The sequence below is a fragment of the Onychomys torridus genome, chromosome 9 (assembly GCF_903995425.1).
Source record: "Onychomys torridus chromosome 9, mOncTor1.1, whole genome shotgun sequence".
Taxonomy (NCBI): Eukaryota; Metazoa; Chordata; class Mammalia; order Rodentia; family Cricetidae; genus Onychomys; species Onychomys torridus.
Window position 1 is genome coordinate 18,138,397 of NC_050451.1, and position 25,479 is coordinate 18,163,875.

At 45.1% G+C, this 25,479-nt stretch overlaps 1 protein-coding gene across 4 annotated transcripts in view; it reads right to left on the reverse strand.

The window, feature by feature from the left end:
• Positions 1–13,408: 13,408 nt before the first annotated feature.
• The window catches only part of Thrb (thyroid hormone receptor beta), a 358,018-nt gene continuing 345,947 nt past the window's right edge, over positions 13,409–25,479 (reverse strand). For all 4 annotated transcript variants that reach the window (XM_036199215.1, XM_036199212.1, XM_036199214.1 and 1 more), the window contains 2 exons: positions 21,911–22,169; positions 13,409–18,027 (listed from right to left, as the gene is read on the reverse strand). In XM_036199215.1, coding sequence (XP_036055108.1) covers positions 17,786–18,027; positions 21,911–22,169 — 501 coding nt within the window. In that variant the 3' untranslated portion in view covers positions 13,409–17,785. The remainder of the gene's footprint in view (positions 18,028–21,910; positions 22,170–25,479) is intronic.

Consider the following 25,479-nt stretch of genomic DNA (forward strand, 5'->3'; position numbering starts at 1 on the left):
TGAGGACACAGATGTGATGCTACCCAGGCTGAGCAGAACTGAGAGGGTGTTTGTGTTGAGACTATACTTCCCTTATGTTCTCATAGTCTTTCCTTGAGCATCTTGGGTTATGGGGAATGATTTTCCATATACAGATAGTGACTGTGGCACAATTCTTTTTTTTTTTTTTTTTTTTTTTTTTGAGTTGATGCTGCCTTTTGAGCAGTTTCTCTCTAAACATGGGTGTGCTGACAGGCAACAACACAGTTCTACCTGACAGAATCCAAGAATCAAGTCTTTTGTAGGTTCACTGTTCCTTATTCCATGGATCATGTCTCACATGGAATGGAGAGGGTTCCAGTTAAGTCTCTTGAATTAGAGGAATGAGGAAGGGCAAACATGGACTTGAATGGTCATCCTCATCACACAACCCAATTCAACATCCAATACCAGGCTCATAAGGACTGAAGGAGTTGTCAATTGCATTTTAGAGGCTGAAGCATGAGTATCAGTGACAAAGGGTGCTGTGGGATGTTCTGTATGTCACATGTGTTGCTTTGATTGGTTAATAAATAAAACACTGATTGGCCAGTAGCCAAGTAGGAAGTATAGGTGGGACAAGCAGAGAAGAGAATTCTGGGAAGTGGAAGGCTGAGGCAGAGAGACACTGCCAGCCGCTGCCATGACAAGGGAGATGTAAGGTAATGGTAAGCCATGAGTCACATGGCAAAGTATAGATTAATAAAAATGGGTTAATTTAAGATAGAAGAAGTAGATAACAAGAAGCCTGCCACAGCCATACAGTTTGTAAGCAATATAAGTCTCTATGTGTGTGTGTTTACTTGGTTGGGTCTGAGTGGCTTCGGGACTGGCAGGTAAGAGAGACTTTTCCAGACTGTGTGCCAGGCAGGAAAACTGTAGCTACAAAAGGGTGTCTTCTCAAGCTTGCTATTCTTGTCTTCCACAGACCAGGTTTAGTCCTGGTCCTGTCTCTGGGTATCATTGATGAGGAATAGCCTGGCTAATAAATGGAAGAATTTCTAGATCAGAAGTTTCCAGAAATTTGACTGAGATTTAAGGGTCCCTATAAATAAATAAATTCATCTTGGGGGATTTGGAGTGCTAGATGGGCAGACATGTTGAACACTGTTTCTTTCTGAACTATGGGAGTTTCACAGTATGTACTGTAGACTACAAAAATAAGCTCTGTAGTGGATGGACATTAATTCAGCAGGAACTCCTCCTCTCCTTTTCATTTTGCTTTCCATGGTTTTCATCTAGATTTACTCTCTCTTCTGTGAAGTCTGGTTCTGATTGGATACCTTACAATCTGTTACTCAACCATATAATGACTATTATCCTCTAATGTGAGTGATTCAGAAAAGAAACCTTAAAAAACCTGGCAGTTCTCTGGGTGGGTGGGAGGCCTTTGGTGCAGGGACTTGAGTTAATCATGCTCCTCAATTCAGAATGCTAACATCATTTACTCTCATGTGTATGTGCAGCATTGGTGAATGTATCTACTGGGTTTCATCTCTGTTTTCCTTTCTTAGCAAGGCAAAATTGACTTCAGAAACTTTTCTCTAGAGGTATCCTACATGGGTGTAAATGCTTCTCTCAGAAGACCTAGGTTATTAAATGAAAATCTCAGTGCCAGATGTGGGAGACCTATCTAGGAGTTGTTTGTTAGGGAAGCCAGAGGCTTCCTAAACAACACAGGTTATTGCCAGTGTTCTTGATTTGCAGCATCACTAGATGGCAAGATGTTATTGCTGAAGACACCACATCTGTTGGTTATAGGATATAGAGTAATCAAACTGGAACAGACTTGGTTCTTCCTCCATGCTCCCTAGCTTTCACAATGTAGAAAGTGCTATAAAGGATTCTGGGAGAAGAAAAGTCATTAGTGTTTTTACTTAGCAGTGGACCCTGTACAGTAGAATACTAGTCTGCCAGGCAAGATATATTCACTGGTGAGATAGTGGCACGACTATCTTGCGCTTAACCAAACACTTTCTAATGGATTGCATTTGAGGTTTACTCCACAGGAGGAATTCATGCCTCATTCTATAAACTTACTCAAAAAGTCCATGGCTGTGTAGATGATAGACCCTGGGGGCAGGACACCTACTATTGTTGTTTTGTTAAATGTTCATTTTGTCAAAACATCTTCTAAACATATATGTTTATACCCCGGGGTTAGTGCTACTTTCAACCTTGGTAAGAAAGTTTCTTTTTGCAATGGGTAGTAGTTAACACAGAGATTTGTAATTTATCCAAATGCTGAGCATTAGTGACTATTGAACAGTTAACCCTAAATGGGACATCTATATCAATACCCTCCAAGATTCAGAGAATGTTGCTGAAGAGTCAAGGAGAAGTACTATGCAATGATTTTTCTGAGCAGGACACAGATGCTGTACACATCATAACAGAACAGCTAAGGTTATCTACACAAGACCTGCATGAGTTTAAGATAGTCAACATTCTGGTGTAGATGGGGATGGAGTTTGGAGGCTTCACACCTAGCTTTGGAGTTTTTTGGCAGTTGATGGCTGTTTAGTAAGGGAGAATCATTTTTCTTTGAGAGCATGCCCATGTTCTGATGGATGGCTCCACACTCATGAGTATGGGGGCAGTACCAATTGGACTCAGTGGGTGTTGTGAGATATCCACTAGAGAAGACCACTTGGACATGGGTTTAAGCTAATAGAATGTCTTTATTATCAGGCAGGTGAGTACACTATGTGTTTGGTACCCCAGTGCAGTCCTGAGCCTTTATCAGGGTGAGCTTTTGAGTACAAAACCACATCCTGAGTTGACACACCTCATTTAGGAAGAATAGTTAGCTAGAAGCAGAACTACAGAAGCTAAAAAGCAAGGTTAGTCCATTTAGCTGAGTTCTAAAGTTGAATGGTATTTCCATCATGGCATCAGTTGTGCTGAGGTCTAGAGATCTACTAGTGTCTGAGGGCATATTACTTTCCCCACTGATTCTATGGGTGAGAGAACCATAGACTTATCTAGGGGCAGAAGGTTATATTGTCTCCTTATCACTAATAATTTAACAGAATTTATTCTTTGTTTTACATAGCTAAGAAGGGAGTTGAACAAGCAGGATCCTACAGTGAGAACTACCAGCAAAAGAATGAATGGTCCAGCCATGGCCAAAAGTAGAGTAGCTTACCAGGAGGACCAGGGAACAAAAGGTTGGTACCAGTTGTCAGATTAATGATGTCTCCTTTCTCTTTTCTGAAGGTTATTTCTGACTGTGCTAAACTTTTTCTAATTACCCCTGACTGTTTGGTATAGAAGCAATAGGTTTCTCCCAGTGCCATACAGAGGCCTCCTTGTCTCATAAAGAGGAGGTCCAATCCTCTTTGATACTTAATAACAACCTCAGCTAAAAAAATCTAACTGGCTTTCCAGATGGAAAGCAGAATTTTCCCAATGGACCAGACCTATGTCTACTTGAATATTGAATTTCTTTGAGTTTGTATCCCCCATACCTAGGACTGAAGTTTCAACTACAGTGGAACCAGCAATGCCTGCCCCTATCAACAGGGAATTGAGAATGCGGACTGCTTGCAATGCATGGGGAAGCCCAGAATCTAGATTTAGGTAGGCCCTGATCTTTTCTTCATTGCATTGAACACCTGTAGTATAACATACACAAGAATGCAAAGGAGAGGGATTTCCTCCAGGCAAGCAATTAAACAGGCACCCTTCCCTTGGAAGTCTTCCAGGGTGAGTTTACATTAACTTATTCTACAGCTATTACAGTTGGAGTTGTAGCTTATTGTTTGATTAGTTCCAATTCTTCTTTTTCTTTCTTTTTTTTTAAATTTAATTTTACATATCAGCCATGGGTTCCCCTGTCCTCCCCCCTCCCGCCCCCACCTCCCTCCCAGCCCCCCCTCATTCCCATCTCCTCCAGGGCAAAGACTCCCCTGGGGATTCAGCTCAATCTGGTAGATTCAGTCCAGGCAGGTCCAGTCCCCTCCTTCCAGGCTGAGCAAAGTGTCCCCACATAAGCTCCAGGTTCCAAACTCATGCACTAAAGACAGGTCTGGGTCCCACTGCCTGGGTGTCTCCCAAACAGTTCAAGCTATTCAATTGTCTTACTTATCTAGAGGGTCTGATCCAGTTGGGGGCTCCACAGCTTTTGGTTCATAGTTCATGTGTTTCCATTCGTTTGGCTATTTGTCCCTGTGCTTTTTCCGGTCTTGGTCTCAACAGTTAACGCTCTTACAGTTCCTCCTCTTTCTCGACAATTGGAGTCCTGGAGCTCCACCTGTGTCCTGGCCGAGGATCTCTGCATCCACTTCCATCAGGTATTGGATGAGAGTTCCAGCATGACAGTTAGGGTGTTTGGCCATCCAATCACCAGATTAAGTCATTTCTGGCTTTCTGCCAGTAGTCCACAGTGGAGGTATCATTGTGGATTTCTGGGGACCTCTCTAGCACTTTGCTTCTTCCTATTCTCATGTGGTCTTCATTTATCATGGTCTGTTATTCCTTGTTCTCCCTTTCTGTTCTTGATCCAGCTGGGATCTCCTGCTCCCCTGAGCTCTCTTTCCCTCGAACCTTGCCCTTCATTACCCCCACTCACATCCAGGTTGTTCATGTAGATCTCACCCATTTCTCTGTCATTGGGCAATCCCTGTGTCTTTCTTAGGGTCCTGTTTTCTAGGTAGCCTCCCTGGAGTAGTGTAGCAGTCTAGTCATCTTTGTTTTACGTCCAGTATCCTCCTATGAGTGAGTACATACCATGTTTGTCTTTCTGAGTCTGGGTTACCTCACTCAGGATGACTTCTTCTAGATCCATCTATTTGCCTGCAAACCTCATCATGTCATTGCTTTTCTCTGCAGAGCAAAGGACACAGTCAACAAGACAAAGCAACAGCTGACAGAATGGGAAAAGGTCTTCACCAACCCCACATCTGACAGAGGGCTGATATCCAGAATATATAAAGAACTCCAGAAATTAGACACCAAAATGCCCAACAGTCCAATTAAAAAATGGGCTATAGAACTAAACAGAGAATTCTCAACGGAGGAAGCTCAAATGGCTGAAAGACATTTAAGGAATTGCTCAACATCCCTAATTATCCAGGAAATGCAAATCAAAATGACTCTGAGATACCACCTTATACCTGTCAGAGTGGCTAAGATCAAAAACACTGAAGACAGCTTATGCTGGAGAGGATGTGGAGTAAGGGGAACTCTCCTCCACTGCTGGTGGGAATGCAAGCTTGTACAGCCACTTTGGAAATCAATATGGCGCTTCCTTAGAAAATTGGGAATCCATCTCCCCCAAGACTCAGCTATACCACTCTTGGACATATACCTAAGGACTGCTCAATCATACCACAAGGGCATTTGCTCAGCTATGTTCATATCAGCATTGTTTGTAATAGCCAGAACCTGGAAAAAACCTACATGCCCATCAACTGAAGAATGGATAAAGAAAATGTGGTACATACACACAATGGAGTACTACTCAGCAGAGATTCGTTCCAATTCTAATATAATATGTGGCTTGGGGTCAAGGCACAGCCAACAATCCCAACCTGTGTCAGGTTGAAAAAAAAAATATATATATATATATATATTCTAGCATCCCAAACACTAAGAGCCTGCCTTCCACTGCCCCTTTTATCTTTGAGGTTACCAGATTACCAGAGTAATTTCTGGGGAAATGGGAGTTTAGGGGCTTGCCACATTAGGAGGCTTGTATTTCAGGGATACCAAGATGGGTTGGTTTGGGCTGATTGTCCTGATTAGTCTAGAAACATGTTTCTTTTGAATGGCAAATTTGCTATTTGGATATAGACCATTAAAGTTTAACCTGACTCCCAGGTTCTACCAGTTTCTTAAAAATGACCTTTGGCTCCCTGCCAGACCCTAACCTTTATGGATATGGAATTGCTTTGCCTGTGACCATAGGTAGATGATGATGGTTTCCTTTATAGGTCTATGAAGGGATTAGCATGCCCCAGGAGGACTCATCTTTACAAGCCCACTGAGCACAATGACATTCACCTGACTTCTGGGAGCTTAAGGGGCATCAGCTGGGCAGGAATCGTATTGGATAGATTGGAGCCCTTTTTCTTTACCAGTGGACCAACAGCCCTAGGGGTATGCTGTTCCTCAGGAACAATAGAGCCATCCCCCAGTAGCTTCTGGATGCAATACTTTGCAGAAATCTACCTGGAAGGTGGGCGGGATCTCAGTGGCTATGAGATCCCCGATTTTAGTCTTTTTAAATTTTCAAACCCAAGTGTTGTTTGAACTTTGGCAGTGACTGTGCCCTAATCTACTGCTATTTCAACCAGCAACTGCAACTCCTCAGTTACTGGCCTGCTTCCCTAGCAGCAGCCTGGCCACTTTATTTTAAAACCGAAACCTCTGTCATTCCAAGGCTGGGGTGAAAACCTGAGAGCTCAGAGAGGCTGAGTCACAAAGAGCTAGCCTTCCGTCCTTGTTGTTGTCTCCAGAAAGCTGGTGCTTCCATTCTGCCAAACTAGAAAACTCCTGCCACTTCAAACCCCACCCCACTACTTCCTGTGTCTCTCTTTTTCTCCTGGATGACCTCTGGTGCTCTGTGATGACTTTCTGTCAACTAATTGTTAACTCAGCCTCCTGACTCAAGGTTAATTTTATTTAAGCAACACAAATGCGAACTCAGGCTTCACAGTGTGATTGAATATCCCCCAACACCCAAGGTCCTGGCTTATGGGGGTTTGGGGCCTCTTCCATGAGAAGATGAAAACGCCAGATGGGACAAACAGTGTCAGTCTTGTCTTTTGGGGCTGGAGGACCTGGTGACAATGGCTACTATCTCTGTAGCCTCCCTCAGCTGTGTGTAATGGTCCGAGGGTGACCCTGGCAACCTTCACTGCTGTATGGGTGGTGAGGGCCACAGCATGTGGGTGTTTTCCTCTTGGTTCCAGATGTTTGGTCAGGATCCTCTTTACCTACAAAGGCCACCAGGCTGGAACCTGTGGGCAGGCAAGGACACAGCCTCTCAAACTCTTTGATGAATTGTCCTCTGGGTCTGTTGCAGAGCCTGTAATGACTTAAGGAATGAATGGATGGTTAGTAACTTTTGCCTTAGGAACATATTGATCAACCTGCCCCTTAGGAAAGCAAAAGGTAGGAGGCTGGCCCAATTTTCACTGGTCAAGGACATATTTAGTTTACTTTTTCTGAGTTTTGTGGCCTCTAGGCACAATTTAGTTTCCAACCAACTCTTAGTACCTTTGTCAGATTTAGGAAAACTTTGGCCATGAAGGCCAGGCAACTGTGAGATCCCAGGGAGATGGGCAACTGAAATCTGGGATTTTTTTTTTTTTTTTTAAATCTGGACCTGAGCAACTCAGCAGCTTTGGCTGCCTCTAGATGGGTGGCCTGGTGGACTCTGGCGACCATCTATCTTCTCATAACAGAAGAGAATACAGGTCTCTCATCTGGCAAGAACCATCACCTGTTAGCCTTCTGTTTGGCATCTTCCCTTTTGCCCACTTGATTTATTTGTGCATAGGTTGGGCTTTGGAGCAATTCAGGTGTGGGTAGAGTAACTGAGATCTGGAGAGGCCCAAGTGGTTCTGGGGCCTCCTGGCAACTGCCTAGATTTCTGCTGCTCTGTTTCCTTGGGACCAGGGGATCCCCCTTCTGACACATGTTGCTGTGGACAATAACTACTTCTTTGGCAGCTTCTGTTAGGGCCAGGAATCTTTCTTTGTTTTCATTTCCTTTGCAGCTTAGGTGAGGAGCCCCCTCTCTCCACAGAGGGCCCCATGGACATGGTCTACGGCATATGCATACTGATTGTGTACACAGAGATGGTTTGCCCTATTCCTACCAAAGTACCTTGGTTGGGGCCAGAAGCTCAGCCCTTTGTGCTGAAGTCCCTTCCTTGGCTGAGAGACTGGACCCACATTGTCTTGTTCAAGGTGATAACTATGGCTTCAGGAATATCTGGTTCTATCTTGAACAAAACTCTTCCTATTTTGTACCTCTTCAGTTCTGATGGATTGGACTGCATCAATCACTTTCAGGTAGTGTAGACTTTGGTGGCATCAGCCCCAGAGTGGAGGAGTGGAGATGCAGTGGCTGTCTTTGCAGGGGCAGCAGCAGCTGGAGCTGGAGCGGAAACTTCTTGAGTCCATCTTTCACAGTGGCCATAAGCAGCTTCTGCACTATCAGTGCCTGCTTGGGAGCTCCTTCTGTTCAGAGCCGGAGGGGCTGGGGCTGGGACAGTACCCTGAAACATCTCTCCTCATGAGGAGGGTGCCTGGGACCCTGTTTGTATCCACTACAACATCATGGAATCATAGCCTGGTCTGTCCCATCTGGTCCTTTGAGTCTGATGACCCTAACTGGTTTGCTGTCTTGGAGTGGTTCTAATGGGTTATCATCTAGCAGCAGGCTGGCTAGGCTGAAGGCTGAAGTTTTACAGAATTGGATATGGTTTATGTCTTCTTTCAACCAATGATCTGTATCAATGGAAAAGTCAGACACTGGTGTCTCTCCAGAGAAAGCCACTGGTCAACACTGGGAAACTGCTTAGTGTGACCAGTCTCCCAGTCACTTTCTTCCAGATGGCCTAAACCCTCATGAGGCTCCTCAACTCCAAGAGAGGGGCAAATGATTTCACATTAGGTCCAGAGTTTTCCATATGAGGACTAGCCATCACATCTGTTCTCATTGGCAATCAACACCCCCCCACCCCCACCCCTTGGGCTGCAGCAAACTTCACCATGGTCCACAGTGGCCCCCTCCAGCTGTTGCAGCTGGCATAACCATAGCAATAGCAGCAGTTGCTGGCACTGCAGCCACTGGCACTGGAGGAAAGCAGGGGTGGGAGGATGGCACAGCCCATGAGCCTGCAGGAAATCATGCAACATCTCAGGGAAGCTCACTCCCCCTTCCATTTTAAATCGGTTTGTCCAACCAACAGAACTGACAGAAACACACAAACAGACACATAGTCAAGAAAACCAGGGTGGCCACTATATATTCATACATCCAAACAGACCAGGGAAGTCCAGTGCCATCTCACATGGATCCTGGATGCTGGATCAGTGGTTATGACTATCCTGACTCTCCTTTGTGTCCTAAACAGAAGGTACCATAACTAGACTTACCTCTGGAAGTGACAGACCAGATAACTTTTGATTTTGTTCCCTTTTGGGCTGGAAGTGTCAGATTCTTCAGAAGCATCAGTCAGCAATTGATCAAAGGGAGTCCTGGGACCCTGTAACACACCAGGTTGTGCACCTCCTAAGATTCCCTTGACCACTGTACTCTTAACTACTCTGAAGGGTTCTCAGACTTGAGGTCTGGTCTCTGGGGATCTCACTGGGGCCTCCAGAAATGTTGTGAGGGATCCACCAGAGAAGATTACTCAGACACAGGTTTAAGCCAATAGAAAGTCTTTATTAGGAAGCCACTGACTACACTGGGTGTTCAGGACCTCAATGCAGTCCCAAGCTTTTCTCATGGTGAGCTTTTACCCACAAAAACCACACCCTGGGTCGACACACCTCAATTATCAAGGACAGTTAACCAGAAGCAGAACTACATAAGCCAAAAAAGCAAGGTTAGTACATTTAGAGACTTTCCCAGAACTATGGATGTCAATGGCTTAGGTCTTTGTTCTATTTTTGACAGGCTTTGCTGCCTATGTGCAGGGTTCCAAGGCCTGAATGGTACTCTCACCATGGTGTCAGTTGTGCTAAGATCTGGGGGCCTGTTACATGGGTTATTAACAAAAAAGAAGAGGACATGAAAATGTGAGGGGGAATTTGTTATAGGGTATAGAGTGATTAGAAGAGGAGTTGGGGAATATGATCAAGATTGTATGCATACATGAAATTGTTAAAGAATAAATAAAAATATTTAAAAAACCTTCTCAGTTCTTTGAAACTAAAGAGACCAGCCCCAGAAACCTATAAAGCAGGGGATATTTGTGCTCTTATTGGATTCTTTTCATTTTGGGGCTTTCCAGTTCCATTATCAACATGATTTGATTCACCTATTCCAAGAAATTTACCTGCACCATTCATTTGCCAATAAGTTTATCATCTAAAGTTGAGAGTGATATAATAGCATGCTGTCTCCTCTTGGAAGGAAAATGCTTCTGTCATCTTGTTTCCATCTACACCTTTCATGACTCCTAACTTCCATTGCAATGAATTCTTCTATCATGCATTGCAGCTTTTCCAAATGTTGACTTCCAAATGCTCATAGGACAAAACACCTTAGTGTGTGATGGTGCATGCCTTTAATGCCAGCAGTTGGGGTGGAGAGAGGCAGAGGCAGGCAGGTCTCTGTGAATTCAAGACCGGCCAGGGATACACAGCAAGACTGTCCCGGAAAACAAAAACAAAAACACTATTTGTTTAGGCCTCTAGAAGCCATTGGGATACTACATAAATGTCATAAAGAGTAATCACTATTCATGCTATGACCTCAGTGATTACATTTGCAATGGATCTAGTCTACTGAGGTATATGTAGGTTTTTTTTTTTTTTTTTCCCAGTGGGTTAGGTAAGCTGTTTTGGAAGGTAAGCAGCAAACATCACTATAGTAGGGTTGCATTGCCCTATCATCAGAAAACTCATGCTTTCTTATTTGCTTTAGAGGATTAGAGGTAGAATGAAGGGATGAAGCATGATTCTTAGGGTAGAGTAGGTGTTCATACAAGGGTGGCCAATATGATACAACCCAACATTACAGCAAAGATCTGGGGCTGGGGAGCCAAAAATACCCAACGTATCATTTTAGGTGGCTGTTGGGATTCTCAAGTGCCAAGTAACCATTGAATGATGTTTTGTCAAAGTGTGGAGGAAACAGTTGAGTTTTCTGAAAACCAACTAGTGGTTTGCTTTTCAGGAATGTCTGTCAGGGATCGCAGGTACTCTAAATTGTGATGTGTTATTATCACAAAGGTCCTGCCTGGCTTTAGTGCAGGCAGCAAAATGAAATGTCTTCAGGGCTCAGAATACCCACTAGCAGAGTCACAAAACCCTGAGAACACAGAGGAGTGTGTGTGTCTGCTGTAAGGAAACAGCATTTCTGTAGAACTTGGAGTAACACTGATGAGTGGTTTTCATCTCACCCCATCTATGTGTTCTAGAAGGTCTGATTTTGTTATTTTGAAGATTTTTTTCTTTTCTACTTGCATCTTCCTTCCTCATGGCAACTCATTGTTTGGGAGAAAATGAAAAGGAAACTGTTAACAGCCTGAAAGAAGACCATGTCCTTCACTCTAGTATATCCTTCATCATCCAAAGGCCTTGAACGAAGTGAAATTCCATATGGGAAAACATTTCCACTGGTTTCTACACAGTGTCAGACAATATTGAGGAAAAAGAATTTCCTTGATTGAATCACTCACTGTTCTGTGGGGAAGTACCATGTCCTTGAGGGTAAATTGTTAAAGTAAAAACCTGTGTCCTTAAACATAGGTGGGAGATAAATCACTCCTGGACATTTTTTTCAACATCAAAAGAACTGATACTACTTATCCTGTGACAGAGAAGCATGCACAGTGGGAAGCAGAAGCTGGGAGAGAAGGTTTAAACAAAGGCTCAGTTGGCTGCCTCAACTCTCCTCTACGCAAACCTCATTTGAAGCTGTTATCTTTATGGTGTTAGTTGTTGTTATCTTTTCAAAAAATATATTTATTAAATTTTTTTTTCATTTTACATACCAACCCCAGTTCCCCCTCCTTCCCCTTCTTCTGCCTCCTCACCTTCCTCCCACTCTACCTCCATCTACTCCTTGGAGTGGGTAAGGCCTCCCATGGTAGTCAACAAAGTCTGGCCTACCAAGTTGAAGGAGAGCCTAGCCCCTCCCCATTGTATCAAGGCTGAGCAAGGTATCCCATCATAGGGAATGGGCTCTAAAAAGTCAGTTCATGCACCTAGGATAAGTCCTGGCTCTGCTGCCAGGGACCCCACTAACAGATCAAGCCATACAACTGTCACCCACCCATTTAGCGGGTCTAGTTCGGTCCCATGCAGGTTCCTGGGCTGTCAGTCTAGAGTCAGTGAGCTCCAACTAGTACCGGTCAGCTGTCTCTGTGGTTTTCCCCATCATGATCTTGACCCCTCCTCCTCCTCCTCCTCCTCCTCCTCCTTCTTCTCCTTCTTCTTGTTCTTCTTCTTCGAATGCAGAATACTGTTTATTGAAGGAGGGAGGTCTTAAATGGGAGAACTCTGGTGGGCAGAAGTTTGCTTCTGATTTTTTTTTTTTTTTTTTTTTTTAGCTGAGGATTGAGCCCCAAGACTTGTGCTTGCTAGGCCAGTGCTCTACCACTGAGCTAAATCCCCAACCCTGCTTCTGATGTTTTACAATCTTGCATTTAAGCTGTTAATGCCCAATATGCTGGATACACAGAAAAGGAGCTTCCCTTAAGCATTCAGGAGGGTGGAATCTCGCAGGGAATTAGCATAGGGATGATATCATGGTCAAGGTCAGCAAGCAATGCAACAGTTACCCAAAACGGGAGCCAGGGCCCTACAGATCCCCTCCTAGTACTAAAAAATGAGCTTCTGACTTAGGTTGCATGGGACGTCAGCAGGTCACCTTACCTGTCATGGAGATACCTGTCCAGGCCACACAGGTGTTCTGTCTTAGGTTGGTGAGTGCCCCCCAGGAATTACCCATCTCTAAATACTCGTTATCATACAGGCTCAATCATGTGAGAGCTGCAGAGTTAACTGTTGTCAAAGATCTCTAAGTGGCGCTGGGCTTGCAATCTGTGTGTTTGACATGGAAACGACCAACAGAAGTCTTAACCCACCCATAGCCAGTAGGCTAAAGGCAACTGGCCATTCCCTTCCTTAACAAGCCTTACTGCAAATTGGAGTCCTTGTAAGATGGTATCCCAAGAGCAAATGGAACTTGAGTTTGTAAATTTATAACTTTCAAAGCCAATTGAAATGTATATAACTATTGGCCTAAATTTGTCATGCCCAATAGAATGAAAGATTAATTAACTGTGGTAGCTACTTTTGCTGCCAGGATCTCCACTGTGCTAGCTGTAGTAACCAGTTATGAAATGGCAATCCCAGAAACAGTAGTAGCAGTGGTCGTCACTGTTATAACAGCATAGTTGTTGTTATCTTAAGGCACATTCTCCTCTGCTCTGGATTCTCCTTTTTTGAGAACCCTAACTGCCTTAATGGAGCTTCCTTAGGTGTCTGCTGGATGATTTGATGATATCTACTTGTCAGTCAGTCAGTCTATCTGTATATATCCTCCTCCTCCCTGCCCATGCTCCCTGGAGGTGAACTTGATTATCTTATTAGATGCACCGTGTATTTGAGATTCCTTTCCTGCCTCAATGCTGAGGTGAGAGGGGTAGGCAGCCCTTCTATATAGAAACATTTAAAGAAAGAGACAGGCAAATGTATCCATTGTAAGCTTTTTCTTTTTTAGAATTTAAGCTTATGAGTATCTATGCCCACTATATTCATAATTACAATTTAATATCTGCATACAAAAGCTATGTAAAAATCCATTTTCCCAAATATACAAATTTTCTTTTTGGATAGTTTAAAACATTTTGATCACAGATTTCAACAATTTTAGGCTGAAAAAAATATTACCAGTCTAGCAATATCACTTAACACTGTTTGCAAAACACAAATCTTCCACTGACTGTAAACCTCTCTATTCTGTACCTTTTTTTTTTCTCCTGATTCAACAGGGCATGAAACATTATGGAAAAAAGAATCATCTTCTCTGAAGAAAGCATGGAGAACTACTTTGGCTATATGATGTCAAATGACAGATGCCAAGGTCACAAAAAACAGCCAAAGGGAGGAAGTGGCATTGGGCCACACGAGTGCACGCATGCACTGACCGTCTCCCCATCAGCGCATTGGCTTGCCTACAGTCTCTTCCTGTGTCTCACGTGTGATCTCTTGAGTACTGTCCACATCCTCAGAGGAAAGACTCACATTTGATTGTCTTGTGCATAAGGTGGGTCAGCTTGAGCTGTGCAACAGAAAGCCACAATCAGCACAATATTGCTCCTGAAGGCGCATTAATTAATGTGGAAACACACTAGAAATGTGTAATTTTTCATTTGCAAACATTTATACAACACAGTAAAAATTCTACGATAAGGCCAAACCTTTTATTCCCTAGTCTTTTTTTTGTATGTGTGTGTTTTTAATGTCTTTTTTTCTGTTTTTAAAGATTAAAGTAAAATGTTTCAATTGTAAAAAATACACACCGGGCAAATCCTTACCTGGATAATAAATATCTACATCACAGTACAATAAAATTTCTTCTCTATAAAATTTAAATATGGATCAGTCTATCACTATGAAAAGAAACACTATGCTAACATTTCCACATTATTAAAATAACAGGAAATTATGAGCTTATTGTAGGACCTGATGCCATCGCCATTACAAAGGGCCAAGAGATTCAGTTGTCTGTCGTCTCTCATTTTGAGGAGGATCTGGGTTTGGTTATTCAATTAAGTTCATGAAAAAGGTTTAGCCTTACAAAACGCTGGCTACATCTCAAAAACCATAAGACTGATTTCATAATTTATGACTCATGCAGCAAAAGGTCAATATGACATGAATAGGTTTGAGTTCCTCAGAATGAGGATGTCTTACTGACAATGACATGCTCTGAAGAGGCCCAGCAGGTCATGAGGCTGGGTTGGGGAGGGCTGAGTGTGAGGAGATCAAGGCTTGGGCGCCAGCCCCGCAGGTTAATGTGCAGAGTGGAGCCAGCCTCACTCTCCCCGAGATTGCACTGGGTGGAGGTGGCACTGGGGCCACGGGCAGGGGACAGGCTGAGCTGAGGCTCCAACACACAAGCGCATCACTGAGAACTGAGGCTCATCAAGCTAGAAGAAGCTCAGAGGCGGCACATGGTGTTTTCAGCAGAATCATAGAGAATAAAAGTTGTTCTTTTTTCTTCCAGTTTCTGGAAGTTTTGCACATTGACACTGAAGTGCAAAGCACACTTGAGGGAACAAACACACGTACACACACATGTGCACACACACGTCTATTGTATGTGCACAGCCTTCTCAACCATACATTGATTTGTAAGTGAGCATCCCAGCGGGATGGGCATGTTCTCCTTGACTGGAATGTCTCCCCACAGTGGGGGAGGTATGAAAGTTCTTCCCACCACATCCACTTGATTTGAAAGTCTGGACAAAATTAGAAGAAAACGCTTTCTAAAAAGAAAAGAAAAAAAAGTTGGGAGCCAATTCCTCACAATCTAGTTTCATAAAATGGAGTTTCCCGGAGGAGGGCATGACTTTAGTCATTCTGATGATCTGTTGGTCTTGTTCCTTCTGCCAGAAGACCGAAGCTTGCATATCTTATTCAGTAGGAATGCTCAGCCTGCAGCATGCTTGCTGGAGCAGGGTCTGCCCCTTGAAGGTGAACTTTTACCGAGTGAGGATAACGTGCCGGAGCTGACTGGACGGCTGAGGATTGGGCTTGTGTCCAGTGGTGGTTAATCCCTACAGCACCCTCAATGACCCCTGGTCCAAAATCTTGCAGGTGTCTGATGTCTTTCAGAAGCCATCAGAATCAGGAAACTTCCTCAGAAACTCTTGTGTCCTAGCAGAGTGTGAGCCGGCCTCCCTCTCTCTCCTTTTGGGAGAACTTGCCTCACAGCAAGCTTGTTTTTATTGTCTGGACAGAGGTCCTCCAGAAGAGTTGACAGAACAGATGTTTAATGAAGGTTGTGGGGGAGGAGGCTGGCTACAGGCTGCCTGGGAAAGCAAACCCTGAATGGATGTTTAAACATGAATCTATGGGGCTTCTTGCTTCTATTTTAATGTCTACACCAAGTCCACAGAGAGTTCTCATTTTCTTTACCTGGGAAGTCGGTCTCAGTGCCTTAGGGATCTGGCATGCCTTCCCTCTAGGCTATTTCCACAGGCTCTGGAGACTGCACCTCTCCTCTTCCAAGGCCATTCTGCCTTCTTCTGAGTCAAACTCTTATTTTGAATAAAAGCCAGATTCATTTCTTAGTTGTAAATGGGCCTTGCCTTTTGTCTGATAAAGGCAACATATTTGAATATGAAAGGAATCTTTCAAGGACACTTCCAACCCCTTTACTGGAAGGTCATAAACAGAGAAAATCAGAGGGATTTTAGATTGACTTATTTACCCAGTTAGAAAACTGAAGCTGTGAGGTTCTAAACTGACCAGGCGGCCAAGCACAAACTAGAACTCAGGTGCTCTGACTTCCAGTGAGGCCAAGTATGTTCCAAAGTCTAATGAACGCAAGTGCGTTTCCTTACTCTTCACAGTGACTTCCTTTCCTTTGTTTTTAGGTAAGTCTGGCGGGTATGGCTTGTTTTCCCCAGTATTTCCAGGATAAGGCAGTGACAGGCAGGCAGAGGGGTAGTTCATATCTGCTATGTCAGTGAAGAATGGGGTACATTCAGTTGCATGGGTACATTCTTTGCCCATTTGTAGTAAGTTGTTACTACTTGTTTCTCAGGAACGTCTGCTGTACGCTGGTCATTGGGGGTAGGCGGCAGCCAAGGTAACTGTGTTCTTAGGCATGGTCTGCCATTGTTTATAAGGATGTCATGATGTTTAAGCTATAGAAGAATTAGTGTTTGGAGAGAGTCAAGCTGTTGAGTACCACAGACTGTAGTGGGGAGGTGAGGGGCTGGGAGAGAACTGTGAATAAAGTAAAGCTCTTCTGGATCCAAGACCAGTGAAGGCATCCTCCAGCCATTGGACAGCCTTCGCCATGATAGCCCATGAGTAGTGCACTTCCTTTGGATCAGAATATTCCTACACTATCTTGCCCAGGGATTTTTGCAAACAAGACTGGAATTTCAACATGTGTCTCTCCCTGATCAGAAGTTATAATGCATAGGGAAGTGACATCAGCCCAGCAGACCACCTGGATAAAGACCTCTGTGAGCTGGGGAAAGGACTGGTGCGGAGCCACCAAAGAGACACGGCACTCTGTAAACAGGCTTGAGCTTTGTGGAAATGGCTTGTGAATCTATGTAAGCTGTGGAGACGCCTTCCCGCGCGAGGTAATACTACTTGCATTTTGGAAACTATGCTTGTAACATTGATGGAGATTTCCCAGCTCTATGGGCATGCTGAGAAAAAGACTCTCCTTGTGGCCTCCAACCAGCAAAGTCTTCAAGTCATACTCTGTCCAACTTGAAGTAAATCACCAGGTTACAAAAGGCCACAGGAAGGAAAGCTGACTGGTTATGGTGTGGCTATTCCTGCACATTCCAAGTCATGCTGCTTGGAGAGTCAGGGTACTGGAAATGGTGAGCTCCTGGGTAGAATCTGCTTCTAACCCTTACACGATGAAAGCCACACCCAACCCGAGTGGGCCTGGGCTCTGCCAGCTTCACCCTGCGCACATCAGAACTGGATCAGGATGACTGCGGTCGTGGCGTTAAGGCTTCGTTAGTTTTCTGCAGTGCTATTTGACTTGCTTGAGTCTCTGACCAGAGACAGATGGGAGCTGGTGATGGCTGGTGCTGGTGAGATAATGCGTGTCCCCCACTCACCCTCCACTGGTGTAAACCCTTCAAAGCATTCACACTAAGGACTGGAGAACAAATTCGACAGTTACAAAGACCCACATTCAAGAGACAGTCTCCTCCCCGTCTCTGCCTTGGCAACCCACTGACTCCGGATGACCCCACCCGACAGACACAAAGCAACAAGGAAACAACAACACGAAGAGCCAGAGGTGGAATGAAATGACATCCAGTTGTGCTGCTGCTGCAGGAATGACAAGAACCTGCCCAGTCCACTTAGTCCTCGAATACTTCCAAGAACAGAGGGGGGAAGAGCTCTGTGGGGCACTCCACCTTCATGTGGAGGAAGCGGCTGGCATGGCAGGCTCCAATCATCCGCAGGTCTGTCACCTTCATCAGGAGTTTGGGCCAAAAGTGTGTCACGTGGTGCTTTCGGTAATTGATATAGTGTTCAAAGGCCAACAGGAAACTGTCTTGGTATTTCTCAATTCTCTCAACACAGGCCAGCCCTGGGCGATCTGAGGTAGGAAGAAGATAGACGTGAGTTCAGAGGTGGAAGGAGGGAGCTTGTCTGACTCAGTTGCAGATCTGGGGAATTCACTGCTTCTAGCATTGAGTGAGTATGTGGCATGGGCTGTAGAATACCAGGGACCAAGGTGACAGATGAAATGGATAGCTCTGGTGGGGGTGGGGTGCAGTGTTGAGAGGGACAGTTCTGGGGGCGTGGGGTGCAGTGTTGAGAGGGACAGGTCTGGGGGGGTGGGGTGCAGTGTTGAGATGGAAGGTCTGGGGGGTGGGGTGCAGTGTTGAGATGGACATGTCTGGGGGCGTGGGGTGCAGTGTTGAGATGGACAGGTCTGGGGGGGTGGGGTGCAGTGTTGAGATGGACAGGTCTGGGGGGGTGGGGTGCAGTGTTGAGATGGAAGGTCTGGGGGGGTGGGGTGCAGTGTTGAGATGGAAGGTCTGGGGGGGTGGGGTGCAGTGTTGAGATGGACAGGTCGGGGGGGTGGGGTGCAGTGTTGAGATGGACAGGTCTGGGGGGTGGGGTGCAGTGTTGAGATGGACAGGTCTGGGGGGTGGGGTGCAGTGTTGAGATGGACAGGTCTGGGGGGATGGGGTGCAGTGTTGAGATGGAAGGTCTGGGGGGGTGTGCAGTGTTGAGATGGAAGGTCTGGGGGGTGTGTGCAGTGTTGAGATGGAAGGTCTGGGGGGTGGGGTGCAGTGTGAGATGGAAGGTCTGGGGGGGTGGGGTGCAGTGTTGAGAGGGACAGGTCTGGGGGGGTGGGGTGCAGTGTTGAGATGGAAGGTCTGGGGGGTGGGGTGCAGTGTTGAGATGGACAGGTCTGGGGGGGTGGGGTGCAGTGTTGAGATGGAAGGTCTGGGGGGGTGGGGTGCAGTGTTGAGATGGACAGGTCTGGGGGGGTGGGGTGCAGTGTTGAGATGGACAGGTCTGGGGGGGTGGGGTGCAGTGTTGAGATGGAAGGTCTGGGGGGGTGGGGTGCAGTGTTGAGATGGACAGGTCTGGGGGGATGGGGTGCAGTGTTGAGATGGACAGGTCTGGGGGGTGGGGTGCAGTGTTGAGATGGAAGGTCTGGGGGGGGTGCAGTGTTGAGATGGAAGGTCTGGGGGGTGTGTGCAGTGTTGAGATGGAAGGTCTGGGGTGTGTGTGCAGTGTTGAGATGGAAGGTCTGGGGGGTGTGTGTAGTGTTGAGATGGAAGGTCTGGGGGGTGGGGTGCAGTGTTGAGATGGAAGGTCGGGGGGGGGGGGTGCAGTGTTGAGATGGAAGGTCTGGGGAGGTTGGGTGCAGTGTTGAGATGAGTAGACCTGGGGGGGTGGGGTGCAGTGTTGAGATGGAAGGTCTGGGGGGGTGGGGTGCAGTGTTGAGATGAGTAGATCTGGGTGGGGTGGGGTGTGGCTTTACTTCCGGGCAGCCACACAGTGAACAATTTCCTTGACCCCGTGCTTCCTGCCATGATGCACTTCCTCATCACAGGCCTGAAAGCAGTGGAGCCAAGCTCCTGTGGACACAGCCCTCTACAACCATGAGCCAAGGTACAACTTCCATCCCTCTATTGGTTTCTGGAATGTTGTATCATAGTGATATAAAACTGACACAGCTGCCGTCCCCACCAGTTCTCTTCCACTGTTGACTTATTCTATTGAAATAGCTTATTATACAGTAATAAAATCCATTTTCATAAACAGATGATAACTATAAAACAAATGCATTGAGAAAAACTTATTAAATAATAAAAGGTTTTTTATTAAAGGCAAAGGTGTGTCCTTGAACACTTTTTTTTGTTAAAAACAGGGTAGCAAGGATTGGTAGCAAGTGTTACAGTCAGACTAGCATCATACTCTCTCTCTCTCTTCTCTCTCTCTCTCTGACTTGTTTAGGGCATACAGTCAGAAGAAATTACAGAAAAAATAGCTTTCTCTCTATGTAAGTCAACATTATTTAAAAGTATCTTCGTACCACTAATGACTTAGCTAAAACTTGCTTCATTCCCTCCATGAATACAGTTCCCACATGCGTTCCATCTCCATTTTAATGGGTCACTCTAGAGAGAGGCTGTATTACAAAGGCAGCCCATAGAGAGGCTCCAAATGAATTTTGTTTCTCTGAATACTCTATTCCCTGAAGGACTCAGGGTCAAGTGACCTCTGGTTGTAGCCTGGACACCAGCTGTGCAGTTCTCCCACTGTGTGAACTTTCTCCAGACGGGTGCCAATCTCGTGAGCCACGAATGTCCTTGTAGAATAAGTCTGGGAGCGATAATTTTATGTTGCATATGGAATCACATGAGACAACACTGAATTTGCAGGAATCTATTGGTTAAAAGCAAGTCACAGGAAAGGGGGTCACACAGCAGATACTGGGAAAACAGAGTCCCCTGAAGTCTTTCCAAAGTCACCAAGAGAGTTCAGTGTGCCATTCTGTCTATATTTGAAAATTTCCACAAAATAAGTTTCAATATTATTGCTTTTTAAATATCTTCCATATATATACTTTATGTAGGAAATGAATTTCTAGGTCAGCTTAAAAATACTTAGCAAGCTTCAACTCAATAAAGAATTTTCAAGGTGTCTGTGACCTGGGTTTTGTGGCTGTGTTTAGCCACATATCCAATAAACCTTTTTTAGAGTCTACTGGGCACTGGTTAGACACATCTATAACCTCAAAGTATAGCTAGACCAGAGGGAGCTGTGGGTAAGTTAAGCAGATAGACAGAACAGAATGACAAAATGTTCTGAAATGCAGAGGCTGACCTGAAGTCATTTTCTGTATTTCAAGACTGGCTTCCCTTCACAATGCAGTGTACTTTGCATTTATTTATCATGACATAAATAAAAAGAGGAGAGTGTCAGCTCTGTCATTAAACCTCCACTGTTGGGAGCTGGAGTTCTGACAGGCAGCTGAGCTTGGTTAAAAAGATGCTGGTAGGTTAAAGACAGCATCATGTCCTCCTGGCCAGGTAAGGTGAGGGAGCATGTTGAGTGGGGGCTGGAGCTGGGACAAGCTGGCAAATAAAAAGTGGCAGAAGGGGCGCCCTGGGACTTAAGTCTGGGGGGCTTCTGCTTTTATGTGCTTGAAGGCCTCTCTCTTGGGACCCAGCAGCTTGTAAGAAGTCTGAGTATGCTTGCAGAGGAAAGGCTGCTAGGAGAAGCTTCTGCAGTCATGTTCCACATCTCAGCTCCAGCTCTGCCTATCTTGGATGTCTTAAGCACTCGGCTTGGGTGTGCTGTACAGTAAGAGGGAACTAAAACTTGAGCCATGTGTTCCACAGGATGGTGCTGTCACTCACAGCCATATTTAGCACAGGTAAAGCCAGAAGCAAGCAGGGGTGGATGAGTAGTCTGCCCAAAGGGGATCATTTTATAGGCTTTCCATTGCCCCTGCCTGCACTTTCTCTATCTGAACTGGGCACTGTGCCAAGATTTACACTGTGCCTTAGCTAATCTTCACAGTAATACAGCGACGTAAATATTCTAATTTCAATTTTATTTAGAGACTATGCCAACTCAGGCAGCTGGATGATAACATGCTGGTTGGGGCTTAATATGAATGTTTTGTGGGTGAGGTGGGCATCTGAAGCTAGCTCTGTCAGAATCCAAGGCCAACAGAACAAATACTTCTGAAATAATACAGTTACGTCTGTTTCCATAAATGGTTTCAAAGAACATCGGAGTGAGAGGCCAGTGTGGGATCTGTAGTAAGTTTCAGGTCCGCCAGAGCTATACAGCATCAGACTTTTGACATTCTACATTCAGTTCCCTGCCACTGACCCCTCTTGCTGAAGGAGAGCTAGCTAAGACTCTAAAGCTGAGGGGAGACAGACAACCCATTAAAAGATCCGAGTTAGCACCAGGCCCCAGAAGCTCTTTTTACATCCACTCACCTGAAGACATCAGTAGGACGGCCTGAAGCAGGGCAACTTCCGTGTCATCCAGGTTGAAAGAGGACAGAGACATGCCCAGGTCAAAGATGGCATCCGACACTACCCCAAGACCCCCATTTTTAAGCTGGCCCCGTGTCACTGCCATTTCCCCATTCAAGGTCAGAGTCTCGCTCTCTGGGTCATAGCGCACAGCAGCTCGAAGGGACATGATCTCCATGCAGCAGCCTTTGAGGAGGATGATCTGGTCTTCACAGGGCAGCTGCAAAGAAGCAGGCACTTCAGCACAGAACAAGAAGACAAGGGCCAGCCATGGTGCTGGCAAAGCAAAAGAATAGCCTCTGTGACCAACCTGTCTGCATTCTCTGAGCCTTCATACTCTACCTGGGGGGTGCTTACAACCATCTTTTTATTGGTTTGTTTTGAGACTGTCTCCCTGTGGAGTGCTGGCTGGCTTGGAACTCACTGTGTAGACTAAACTGGCCTCAAACCTGTGGCAGTCCTCCTGCCTCTGCCTCTTGAATACTGGGACTGACTACAGGTATGTAAAATTATGTTCAGACTTCAACTGCTGTAAAAAAATGTATATGAGTGTTTTTCTTGCATGTGAACCGGAAGAGGTCATTGGATCCCCTAGAGGTATAGATGATTGTGAGTTGTCACATGGATGCTGGGACTTGTGCCTGGGTCCTCTGGGAATGCAGCCAATGTTCTTGACTGCTGAGTCTCCAGCCCTGCCAACCCCTATTTTTAAAACCCCCAAACTGATTAATCTCAGCAGTTTACATTTCTTTTACCACAGGTCTCCGACTGGCATTACAGTCACACAGAAGAACCTCTGCTAGCCACCCCTTTGTTTGGGAGTTTGTACTGTAGTGTACTTGAAAGTGGCCCTGAGCTCGGTTCATGCCTCATCTTTTTCATCATTGGGTAGCTCCAAAATTACCTGCTGATTCTGCACAGCTAACAGCTGTGCTTTTCTGTTTTTTGAAGGAAATTTGCTTCCAAGTGTCTCAAGAGGTGCAAAACTAGAAGGCTGAAGCCAGATGGAATGACCAAGGCGACCCAGAGACATACAAGCTTTGCTCAAGGTAACCAGCAACTCAAGGGCAGAGGTGAAGCCAGAATTTGGATGTCATGACTCCCATGTTTCTATTCTTGGGGACAGATACCAGAGTCAATGGACAAGCAAGGTCTTTTTGCTCAGATTTCAGGGCCATTTGGAGTTCATTAGGTTGCCATGTTAATCAGAGTTTATGATAATGGGCTAAATCAACTTTGTAGCACAACTCTGCGAGGCAGAATAGTGAAAGTAAAAATTTGTTTTCTGGGGTTGGCGAGAAAGTTCAAGAAGAACTCAATGTCGAATCATTTGAAAGGGTCTGAGTAACTGTTACAACTTGGGTTTCATGCCAAGATTTACACAGCCATTTTAGTTAAACTTCACAGAAATACAGTAAGGGACATTCTGGTTCCATTCATGCACGTGAAAAACAGGCATTCAAAGTGTACCATGCTAGTGTGTGGGTGGCACAGGGATGTTTTGTAGATGAGGCTGGGGTTTGAAACTAGCTCTGTCACAATTTAAGGCCAACACACACTTCTCAATTCCTAGGCTATGGTGAAATTTCCATAAACAATGAATGTATAAATGTCACATGTCTAAGTCTTCCATGAAACTGGTACAGCCTCTTTTCAGAGATGGGAACTTGTTGTGGAATACTAGTTGAAGATACGTTACATTCCTTTATGCTGTGGAATATCTGTTTAATGATGTAAAGATGTGTTGCACTCTTTTATGCTGCATTTGTTTAACTCTGTGAAGCTATGCTACTTTGCCTGTCTAAAACCTGATTGGTCTAATAGAGAGATGAATGGCCAATAGCAAGACAGTTGAGAGAAATAGGTGGGGCTGCCAGACAGAGAGAATAAATAGGAGGAGAATAAGAAGAGGAGGAGAGAAAAAAAGAGCAGAGGAAGATGTCAGGGGCCACCCAGCAACACAGCATTCAATGGAGTAAGAAGGAAAGAAAGAGACATAGAATAAAGCAAGGTAAAAGCCTAAGGCAAAAGGTAGACAGGATAATTTAAGTTAAGAAAAGCTGGCTAGAAACAAGCCAAGCTAAAGCTGGACATTCATAAGTAAGAATAAGTCTCCATGTAGTTATTTGGGAGCTGGGTGGCAGGCCTCCAAAGAGTGAAAAGTGAAAACAACAACAACAACAACAACAACAACAACAACAAACTACAGGAACTCTTGACTAGTCCAGTTTAGGTTACTGTATGAAATTAAAAACAAACCTACAATCCCACTGAGCTGTGTGGAAGACACTGAGCAGTCCACACTCCTGTTCACTACTCAAGTTACGATACCATTTCAACTTTAAACTGCTTATATTTCTCTACCAGAAAAGGGATCCATGCCTATCAATTCTGTTAGTGTACTCAGTGACTTGTTTTTGTTTAGGTCTTGACTTGTACTCCTAATTATATCCTTGAATTCCTGGTTCAAGAGGGAGTTGGAAGTGGGAAGGCTGAGCTTGGTTACAGACAGCAGCAGGGCAGGCTGGAGAGAGCGGAGTAGAATCCATTTCAACTCCTCCAGGATTCTTTGTGTGATCCTCAGGTGCAGCCTGTGAGTCCTACCTCCATGTTTTCCAAGTTCCCAGGTGATGCTCACACTAAGTACTGAGCCCACTCTTGAGAAGAACCATTCAGCAGTAATATGAAATCTCTCTCTTCACCTTTCCCTCCCCTTCCTGCCCTCCATCCCTCCACTCTTTCCTTCTTTTCTTATTTTGGAACATGGTCTTACAGAGTCTAAGTTGACCTCAAACCCCCTATGTAGCTGACGATGAACCCAAACTTTGGATGCCCTTGCCTCTGTTTCCTGGGTATGTACCACTGTGCTTAGTTGATGTGCTGGGGGATCAACCCAGAACTATGTAAACACTCTACCAGAAAAGCCACACACATCTCCATTCTCCAGCATTGCAAAATTTCTAATTAGATAAAACCCAGTTATTTTCTTTTACATGTTATGAAGTCTGTGAACTTGGGCTGGCTAGCAACCCTTACAGATAAAGTGCTAAAGACTGGTTCAAATGATAGCAGCCAAGGAAGCATTTGCAAAGCATCATCAGTGGTTTAGAAACTGGTCCAGATGCCTTAGAGAGGTCTGCAGGATTCTGGTGAGATCTGAAAGGATGTGGGCAAACATCTCAGAGGCACTTGCCATATGCTCTCTGTGTGAGAATGCTCCAACAGTGGCCTGACAGGCAGTCACAGGGCCTCAGTCTTGCTGTCTCCTTAGAAGATCACCTGGCTGATGGGAACAGATGACACACTTCAGCAGGGGTTCCTGAGGCAGCTTTGCTGACAGCTCCCACAAAGCCCTGGGGGACTACGAGCCATGTTGGGTGGTTGGCAGGATCTTAGCAGAATGAGGACTACAGTTCAAATGGCAGATGCATTAAACTGCCTCTGCCAAGAGACCACCCTCGATAACCATGGGGAGCTCAGAGCCCACCAAGTTCATCATCCGCTTTTGGGCTTCTGAGAGGATGAAAGTC